This window comes from Conger conger, chromosome 9, assembly GCF_963514075.1.
Source record: "Conger conger chromosome 9, fConCon1.1, whole genome shotgun sequence".
Classification (NCBI taxonomy): Eukaryota; Metazoa; Chordata; class Actinopteri; order Anguilliformes; family Congridae; genus Conger; species Conger conger.
The window spans coordinates 8,533,459-8,542,390 of record NC_083768.1 but is presented as its reverse complement, the minus strand read 5'-3'; the positions used below and the strand labels follow the sequence as shown (position 1 = coordinate 8,542,390).

The following is an 8,932-nucleotide window of genomic DNA, read 5'->3' as shown; positions in this document are numbered from 1 at the left end:
ACCCAGAAACACATGCTGCTCCACCCAGAAACACACGCTGCTCCACCCAGAAACACACGCTGCTCCACGCAGAAACACATGCTGCTCCACCCAGAAACACACGCTGCTCCATCCAGAAACACACGCTGCTCCACCCAGAAACACACGCTGCTCCACGCAGAAACACATGCTGCTCCACCCAGAAACACACGCTGCTCCATCCAGAAACACACGCTGCTCCACCCAGAAACACATGCTGCTCCACCCAGAAACACACGCTGCTCCACCCAGAAACACACACTGCTCCACCCAGAAACACACGCTGCTCCACCCAGAAACACACACTGCTCCACCCAGAAACACACGCTGCTCCACCCAGAAACACACGCTGCTCCACCCAGAAACACACGCTGCTCCACCCAGAAACACATGCTGCTCCACCCAGAAACACACGCTGCTCCACCCAGAAACACACGCTGCTCCACGCAGAAACACATGCTGCTCCACCCAGAAACACACGCTGCTCCATCCAGAAACACACGCTGCTCCACCCAGAAACACACACAGCTCCACCCAGAAACACACACTGCTCCACCCAGAAACACACGCTGCTCCACCCAGAAACACACGCTGCTCCACCCAGAAACACACGCTGCTCCACGCAGAAACACATGCTGCTCCACCCAGAAACACACGCTGCTCCATCCAGAAACACACGCTGCTCCACCCAGAAACACATGCTGCTCCACCCAGAAACACACGCTGCTCCACCCAGAAACACACACTGCTCCACCCAGAAACACACGCTGCTCCACCCAGAAACACACACTGCTCCACCCAGAAACACACGCTGCTCCACCCAGAAACACACGCTGCTCCACCCAGAAACACACGCTGCTCCACCCAGAAACACATGCTGCTCCACCCAGAAACACACGCTGCTCCACCCAGAAACACACGCTGCTCCACGCAGAAACACATGCTGCTCCACCCAGAAACACACGCTGCTCCATCCAGAAACACACGCTGCTCCACCCAGAAACACACACAGCTCCACCCAGAAACACACACTGCTCCACCCAGGAACACACACAGCTCCACCCAGAAACACACACAGCTGTGTGCTCGCCTTCCTGGAGGCTGAAGACTGCAGCCGCAATTTAGCCCTCCAAGGTGTGAGGTCACAAACGTGCGATCAGAACGTTCGCGATTGAACATTCTAATGCTGACGTCACAATCGCCACTGGCGACGGAGTTCTAGAACACTGCCAGAAAGAAAATAATAACATTCCAAAAAAAAAAAAAAAACCCTCCTTCTCAAAAGGGTTAAATGAGCTCTCGTGATGAATCGTTTCTGGCGACAGACCAGCGGGCGACGAACCCAATCAACGTCTCCTCCAATTTGCTCTCCCGGCATTCCACAGCGACGACCTGCCGACCGCTGGGAGGGGGGGAGGGGCTGCTCTAAATTCATGCGGGGTCAGAGGTCACTTCCTGCACGCTGGGGGGTGGGGGTGGGGGGGGGTCATCCTGCATTAATTAACGCGACGGCAGGAAGGGGAGGGAGGGGGTGACTGCAGAGAGGGCGCAGAGAGGTGTCCTGAGGTGACGGCGTCCCGGCAGGCTGGCGATTATGAGGCTGCGTTCATCCTGGACCGGGTCCCGCCGCCATTCCCGCTGACGAAAACACGGAGGCGGTGCCTGCCAGACTGTCACGCCCCGCACCAACGCAGAATCCGCTTTTCCCTCAACACCCACGTGTGTCCGGTGCCTTTTTCGGCGCCCCAAATCATCTACTACATAACATCAACAACAATGCAGCACTGTGAACCAGTCAGTGCACAGTGGCTAAGGGGCCTGACTGGACCCTGGTAGGTCGGTAGCCACAATAGGATCAGTGCAGCTGTGGGGCCCTTGAGCAAGGCCCTGAACCCCACACTGCCCCAGGGGTGACTGGCCCCCTGGTTTGTCTAGTTAACTGCTGCTTTGGATAAAAACGTCAGCTGAGTGACTGTAATGTAGCGTAATGGGTGAGCTGAGGAGCCTCCAGTCACCCTCCAGTCAGGGCAGCTGTGCTCAGAGTGACACGTCCAGGGAAGCAGGCCACCAGCCGCACTGGTGCTGAAACAAAATGGCGGATTTCCAAACAAATGCAGGGGACAGAGTGGTCGAGAGTGACCTGAACTTAGAACCGCACGACACTGCACAACACTACCCGACACAACACTACACAACACAGACCGCACAACACTACCCAGCCACACAACACTACACAACACAACACAGACCGCACGACACTGCACAACACTACCCGACACAACACTACACAACACAGACCGCACAACACTACCCAGCCACACAACACTACACAACACAACACAGACCGCACAACACTGCACAACACTACCCAGCCACACAACACTACACAACACAACACAGACCGCACAACACTACACAACACAACACAGACCGTACAACACTACACAACACAACAGAGTCTGCACAACACTGCACAGACAGCACAACACTACATAACACTATACAGACCGCGCAACACTACACAACACAACACAGACCGCACAACACTACACAACACAACACAGATCTCACAACACAACAGACCGCACAACACTACACAACACAACACAGATCTCACAACACAACACAGACTGCACAACACTACACAACACAACACAGATCTCACAACACAACAGACCGCACAACACTACACAACACAACAGTCTGCACAACACTGCACAGACTGCACAACACTACATAACACAGACCGCACAACACTAGACAACACAACACAGACCGCACAGCACAACAGAGTCCGCACAACACTACACAACACAACACAGATCTCACAACACAACACAGACCGCACAACACTACACAACACAACACAGATCACACAATTCAGCAGAACCAAAATGTAAGCCTGCAACTGAGGAGACTAGGAGAGTAGTCAGCTCTTTTTCAGCCCACTGTAGCTGTTCAGACGGTGTCAGGGTATCTCTGGGGCTCTGTTCTGTTCAGACGGGGTGAGGGTATCTCTGGGGCTCTGTTCTGTTCAGACGGGGTCAGGGTATCTCTGGGGCTCTGTTCTGTTCAGACGGGGTGAGGGTATCTCCGGGGCTCTGTTTGCTCCACAGAGGTTTATAATCTGAGTGACTAGCGGCAACACTAAAAAGCTGAAGTAACACATTTAAAATGAGAGCTGAAAGTGAACGGTTAGCGGTGGCTGAAAGGGTACCAGCGTCAGCTCTGCAGGGACACACGTGTGTACCACAGCCCTCTCAGGGGCCAGTTTCACGGCTTTAAAACAGCCCTGCACTTGCTGTCTGGCAGCCATGCAGGTCGGTGACACACGGCAGATAAAGGCACTTGGAATTCTGGGTGAAATACGACTTCATTATTCTAGACGTTCCCGTAATTCAGTATCTCACGGATGAGCAATGATGTCACACGTTGCACAATACTGAAAGCACCCTGTCAGTCGGACTCTGTGACAACATGAGCACGACAGAACCTGAAATGCGACATAGAACCTCAAACAATAGCCTGCCAAACTAATGAAAAATGACATTTTAAAGTTTCAGACGTTAACCTTGTACATTGCCAACTGAAAGATGATAAATACAGCACTTGTTTTCTTGTTTTTGTTTACCCCAAAAGGCATTTTTTGATTACAACATAATTTACTTGATAAAACGAACAAAAAGCTAATTCACTGGATTGTAGCCAGAACAATCATCTGTTGTTTTATTTATTATAATACAAACAAAATACATTAAACCAAAATCAAATCAAATTAAATTACACTGCAGCGAAAGGCAAAACAGCACTTTAAGAAGACAACTCTATTTCACTCTACCTGTCATTTCAGTGTTCTTTCTCACAAGCAATTATACACAGCAATCAACTCTATGTGTGTTAAATAAACTCTAGCAGTGTTAACTCAACTTTAGTAGTGTTAACTCAACTCTAGGAGCTTCAAATAAACTCTGGGAATGTTAAATAATCTCTAGCAGTCTTAAATCAACTCTAGCAGCGTTAACCCCAACAGGGAACATGGTATACCTCCAATACAGGTAAAAGTACTCAATCAATTAATTCAACACGGACAGCGGAAAAATAAAGGCCAACAAATGTCCAGGGTGAACAGAAGCGAGGCGGCAGCTTTAGCGTTAGCGTGTTAGCTGCCGTTAGCCCAAGCGCATTTCAACACCAAGGGAGCGGAAAGAAGTTTGCTAATGACAGCAAAACGCTCAAAACAATCAATCAATCAATCCAATTCCCCAACTACAGGCCAAGTCCCAATATAAGAACTGTTTCCCGTCAATCGATCTCTAACACGACAGCATCGATCGGCATTTCCAGCGACAAAAAAAAAGCGCCATTTTTTAAACACTGCTGGAGGTCGGAAGCTCCGAGGCTTTTATGTTCGCGCGCCGCGTACAGTGACAGATGTCTCCTGTCTGTAACTCCGGGGCGGCAGGGCGATGCGTTCCCCCTGAAATACACTCTCACAGCATGTGGACACGTAGCTCTTCAAAGCTCTTCAAAACACCCAAATTATCATTTATGGGCCCCTACAATACCTTCAATGGACAGGGCATGTTTATAATAGAGACAGAGACGTTGTAATACACACTGTAACAAACTCTACAAAGAACAGTTACCAGTACTACACTAAAGTACTTCTCCAAGCAACTCACTTCATTCTGTTTTTACCCATGAAATGGTAACTTCCCTTGTTTTTCGATGGATTGATTCTGAATAATCTTAGACTACACCATGTCAGACTCATCATTGTTTCTTAAAGGCTAGGACGTTGCTCCATATCGCATCTTTTTTTCCTTCTCTCAAGAAAATAGGCCTACGTGCTACAATGGGCCATCTATAGTAGGCTATACTCATCCATAATCATGTCATGTTAACCCTTTGATGAGTAGGGGTTTTGGGATGTTTTTTTTCTCGTTTTTTTTCTTCACAGTCAGTGTTCTAGAACTAGAGTTCGATTGTTACATTAGCACTAGAATCTTCAGCTACGAACATTCTAATCACACATTTGTGATCTCACAGCTCCGCATGGGGTAGCGTAGGCCAATACAGTCGACTGATCTAAATTAAGACGACATAAACATTTACCAAAACTTAATAGAATTACTGGGGCTATAGGGCCTTCCATAAGACAAATACTTAAACGTCAGTAACGATAAAGATGTTCACTGGTGTAGCATATTAACGTTTGGATGCACAAGCTATGCTAAGATAGAGAAAATAAAGACCTCAGTCTGGTGATGGTCATGGTATGCATCAAAGCGTTAAAACCGTTTTGTTACTGGTGTGCATAATTGCGGCACAATGACACACACACACACACACACACACACACACACACACACACAGTAAAATGACCAGTGTTCACCAGCACACTTGAGCCCAATTGGGACCACGTGTGTTCTTCAAGAGTTACAGATACAACGCCTGAACATTTACTGCGCGTCGATTAACAAAATTACCTATACTAAAAGGACATGCTCGCCATCCATCTCAATGGAACACTACATCTTTTACAAGTATCGCTTCATTGATGTCCAGAACCAGTATCCGTCGTTACGAACTGCATTTCAAGCGCTGACATTTTAAACTTTTAACCAGAAGTTTTCGAGTTAAACTTTATAGTAACAGTCAAATCAAAAGTCAGTCTTCTTCTTTCCGCCGATTAGTCGCCGCTGCAAAACATCCCGGCGTGTAAAACTGCATTCCATCCAAATCACTAGCGCACAGTGCTCTGAGAACTATTGACAAAACAATTACAAATCTCAAAGGAAACGCAGCAAAGTGAAAATCAACAACTGACCAACAAAACCAAATCGATACCAGGTTTTAAAATACCGGGACAGACGTATGTTTATGAATATTCCTTTCATGGGAAAACAACTTTCGTCTTATTCATGACTGGTACTGTACAGCTGTCCGTGCGCAGCCGAGCATGTTAGTAAGAGCTCAACAAGTAAGCGCAGAACCAGAATCAGTTTAGAAAGACGTGGGCTATATGTACCACACTTCTAATATTAACACGAGAAACGCACACAATGCAGTTATTAGCCAACAGTATTTCGTTTGTAAAGGCTTCGCTTAAGTTTAAAAAGTGGCATCACAAGTAAGTATTTGAATAAAAAAAATAACAATCCCGAAACTTACCTTGGGCATGTGCGACATGGTAAATGTTGAAGGCGAGGAGAAAAGGGATGATTTCGAAACACGCAAACATCTTATCGAGGTGCTAAAGTACATTGTGAGTGAAAACACAAACGGGACTCCGTCGCACTGACGAGCTCCATAACGCCGTCCGTCGCCCGGGCGCTTCCAGCGTCTGTAACTGCTCGCGCGGGTGCACGGGCCGAGTCGCTGGAGAAGAGAAGTGGCCTGGAGCTGTGGTCGCAGCTCGCACCGAGCATGCGCGAGAAGAGTAGCCTACTCCTCCGGTCACGAGAGGGCTGGACCGGCGGCGACATCAGAAGCCTGCAACCCCCCCCCCCAACCCAAACCCCCTTCATTTTTTGTGGAATCTGACGTAACTTTCTGTCGTGACACATGATGACGCTCCTACCGAACGAGAAGGTGGACAGTGAAATACAATCCACCGATCACTTCGGAATGAATTAAGAGGTCATGGGACCATGTGGCTTTCATTCTCAGAGTTGGTCTCAGTCTAAAGTTAAGTTGCGCATGTTCGGTGTGAGTAGGGAGACTGATTTTGCAGTGATTCCGGACAGTGTCTCTACTTCACTAAAGGGCCATTTCCTCCAGCGAATCCATAGTAATCCTTCATTGCCTCATTCAATAGGCTTCTTTTTCAGTAGGTGTGTGGAGAATCTGTGACTGTGGACCGAGCAGACTCAGGGAACTATTGAGCAACACGTCACAGAGGCCTTAAAGAAAAGCCAAACTGACAGAAGCTGCTCGCCTGCCCATTCAAATTACAGCAGCACTAATTTGGGAGGACAATTATCAAGCATCAGCCGTGGAAATAATAGCTTTTAATCTGCTTCATTGTCGTTAAATGTTCTGATCTAATAGGTCATTGATTTAAAGTTACGCTCAAGCGCTCGGACGCACACTGCTGGCGTCCCGTAGCGAGTGAGTCAGTGTCTGACGGCCGGGTCTCAGTCCAGCGCGTTTATAGACCGGATCCCAGCGTTCTCCGGCAAGCTAATCACTCCGCAGGCAGAGGTAACGCGCCACAGCGCTTCCTGGAGACCCGCAGGAGGAGATCCGTCTCCGTCCGCGCGGCCCCCAGTCTTCCGGAACGTTCCCTGGCCTCAGCCCCCAGCGTGCGGCAATAATCTGGCTTGTGTTAGATAATGAAGATGCATCACGGGCCAGGAAACGCACAACCCCTCCGCCGGCGGGCCTGAATATCCTTGAACACTTCGCACTTGTGAAATCTCCGGAAGGAAGTTTTCACAATAAAATGTAGACGCGGTCTCACGCGTGAATACTGAGCCCTAATGTACCGCGCTCAGATAGAGACGAGAGCAGGAGGAGGGGCAATGTCTGAACGGTAACGCCATGTCCTCGGAGTCCTGCCCAAAACCAGGAAGGGGGTTCCAATCCCAACCCCTGTCCAATACCAGGAAGGGGGTTCCAATCCAAACCCCTGGTCAATAACAGGAAGAGGGTTCCAATCCAAACCCCTGGTCAATAACAGGAAGAGGGTTCCAATCCCAACCCCGGTCCAATAACAGGAAGGGTGTTCCAATCCCAACCCCTGTCCAATACCAGGAAGGGGGTTCCAATCCAAACCCCTGGTCAATAACAGGAAGAGGGTTCCAATCCAAACCCCTGGTCAATAACAGGAAGAGGGTTCCAATCCAAACCCCTGGTCAATAACAGGAACAGGGTTCCAATCCCAACCCCTGGTCAATAACAGGAAGAGGGTTCCAATCCAAACCCCTGGTCAATAACAGGAAGAGGGTTCCAATCCAAACCCCTGGTCAATAACAGGAAGAGGGTTCCAATCCAAACCCCTGGTCAATAACAGGAAGGGGGTTCCAATCCAAACCCCTGGTCAATAACAGGAAGAGGGTTCCAATCCAAACCCCTGGTCAACAACAGGAAGAGGGTTCCAATCCAAACCCCTGGTCAATAACAGGAAGAGGGTTCCAATCCCAACCCCTGCCCAATAAAAAAAGGGGGTTCCAATCCCAACCCCTGCCCATTAACAGGGAGGGGGTTCCAATCCAAATGCCTGGCCAATGCCATGACTAGCCTCAAAATGTACTGGCGGTGCCAAAATCCTTTCCTGCCCCAAAGCACATGTCCATTTTCATGGCTTTACAGAACTCCAGTGAACAGGGTCCATACTGTACTCTCTCACCAACAAAACGGCGCCACGAGGAACCCTGTGATGCCAAAGAAGAACCCTATCTAGTGCAAGGGTTCTCTGCCTGGGAGCACACTCACACTTCACACCTACGACAGAGGGTTCCGCAAAGAACTAAAAAGGGTTCCTGCCAGACGATGAGCTAAAGGAGACTTATTTGTGAGTGTACCCCCATTCTGTGAGACTGGACTGAGGTTCTCCAGTGGTGTATTTCACTGTCCAGCACCAGATCTTGTGCAGGAAAAAATGTCGAAATTAAATAACCTTTGAAAGTGTTCATTTTATTCTCAACTTATTTTATTCTTTATTTATTCTTATTCTTTATATTTAACCACAGAAGAAAACGCCAAATGTGATTTCTCAGGGAAATCATTTGTCGCAGTATTCAGAGAATAAAAGCAGAGAAATACTTCTGCCCACGAGGATAATGGTTGGTTACCCTTGGGCTGGGGAATTACCTTGCATTTTCTGCCTTAGTTATTATGTCAGTATCGTATTACTGCCCACACAGAGTAGTGACATGAAGACTGGCCGTCCTTAAACTTGACCAGGACG

At 48.5% G+C, this 8,932-nt stretch overlaps 1 protein-coding gene across 1 annotated transcript in view; it reads right to left on the bottom strand.

Moving 5' to 3' along the window:
- Window positions 1–6,395, bottom strand: part of reck (reversion-inducing-cysteine-rich protein with kazal motifs) — a 62,058-nt gene extending 55,663 nt beyond the window's left edge. Inside the window, exon 1 of the mRNA XM_061255260.1 lies at window positions 6,193–6,395. Within this exon, the coding sequence (XP_061111244.1) occupies window positions 6,193–6,262 (70 nt within the window). The 5' untranslated portion in view covers window positions 6,263–6,395. The remainder of the gene's footprint in view (window positions 1–6,192) is intronic.
- Between the last annotated feature and the right edge of the window lie 2,537 nt (window positions 6,396–8,932).